General features: G+C 48.3%; 1 protein-coding gene across 1 annotated transcript in view; it reads left to right on the top strand.

Annotated features, from left to right (window-relative positions):
• Window positions 1–564: 564 nt before the first annotated feature.
• xylt1 (xylosyltransferase I) overlaps window positions 565–1,589 on the top strand; it is a 52,471-nt gene continuing 51,446 nt past the window's right edge. Inside the window, exon 1 of the mRNA XM_079519642.1 lies at window positions 565–885. Within this exon, the coding sequence (XP_079375768.1) occupies window positions 571–885 (315 nt within the window). The 5' untranslated portion in view covers window positions 565–570. The remainder of the gene's footprint in view (window positions 886–1,589) is intronic.

The raw sequence follows: 1,589 nt of genomic DNA, 5'->3' as shown, positions 1-1,589 counted from the left end.
ACGCTGTTATGCTGTATCTGTATCTCCTCTGGCCAGGCAGGAATTCCCTCTGGGAAGAGCGTAGAAATTCGGTCTCCCCATGTGTGATCAATAAGACCCCAGTTCATGGTCAGGAAATGCATGGATTTCAGCTTTAAATTAGGATTTAAATTAAGGATTTTACTGTGTAGGCCCTAGTGGCTCAAAGTCGGTCCTTGAGAAGGTTCCAAAAGCATCAAATCAGTTGACACATGACATCACACATTGTTGTATGGGTTACAGTTACACACACGATTGTTGTAATTGCGCACTGGGACCACACGGCGACGCCCGTGGCTTCTCTGTCTCTCGGTCCACGTCCTCCAATCCTCTCTCCTCATTTTAAGCCTTTGCCAAATTTCCACCTCCCTCCCCCCATCCTCCTCCCCCTCCTCCTCCTCCTCCTCCTCCCTCTGTGTCTCTGGCACAGTCCTCGCCAGCCCGGGCAGCAGGGGAGCATTCATACCCCGCTGGCGGCGTTTAGCGGACGGACAGGGGGGGTTGAGAGACTATTGAAGAGAAGAGGAGAAGAGGAGAAGAGAAGAGAGAAAGATGGTCGGTGGCGGTGGTAACCCGTGCGCTCGCAAGCTGCTGCTGGCCCGGTGGCGCTCCAGGTCGGCGCTGATCGCCGCCGCTCTCACCGTCCTGCTGCTCCAGACGCTCATCGTATGGAACTTCAGCACCCTGGACCCCGGAGGAGGCGACGGAGGGGCCACCAGCAGCAGCCGGGAGAAGAGGGACAGGGTCGGGGGGCCGGTCAACAAAGCAGCGGTAGCCCACGGCGGGGACCCTCGCAGCGGACTGCACAAGAACGGTTACCCGCTGCAGCCGCTCGGAAAGGCGGCCGCGCGACACAAACTCCAAGCGGTGAGTGTAAGCTCGGATTTATTTTATTTTCGATTATTTTTTTATTAATTAGTCTAAATCTGATTTATTGGATTAATCTATTCCTAAATCCACCCCCCCGCCCCCCATCGTCTGATTGTTGACAATACTGTCGCCACAAGGGATCCGCGTGGTGTCGTTGGTAATCCACTGAGAAGATGCTACACACTATACTGTAGGCGATCCCTCATCATTGAATTAATTAATTTGTGATTATGATTGAATTCATTTAATTATTTAATTAAATTTGTTTAATGAAATCTCTGAGAGCCTATACAAGTGTACCCAAGGGTCCATCTGGTTACTCTCTCAGAGTTATAAATGGATATGCTACTTAAGTTAATCCATTCATTTAAGGATTTTACTGTGTAGTCATAGGCAGTGCAAAACATCAACCTGTTCATGCAAACAATCGTGAGTGAAATATGGTTGACATGGTTTCCCCCAAAATATATAGCCTAATTCCCAGTTTCCCACCTTGTTAAAAAATACATAAAAGACAAAAAGAGAGATGTTGACATAAAAACCACAGGTGCAATAGCTCCCTCATCTCTTTCTCTCTCCATTCATTGTATCACCCTTTCATTCTGTCCCTCCTCGTAGAGAGACAAATGCTGTCTTTTTTTTCTTACTCTTTGTCCATTCTTACATTTTTCATGCATCTTTCAAGAGGAACTCAATCCATA

This window comes from Electrona antarctica (genome assembly GCF_951216825.1).
Source record: "Electrona antarctica genome assembly, chromosome: 14".
Classification (NCBI taxonomy): domain Eukaryota; kingdom Metazoa; phylum Chordata; class Actinopteri; order Myctophiformes; family Myctophidae; genus Electrona; species Electrona antarctica.
Note: the sequence above shows the minus strand (reverse complement) of the source record. Positions and strands in the feature narration are given on the sequence as shown.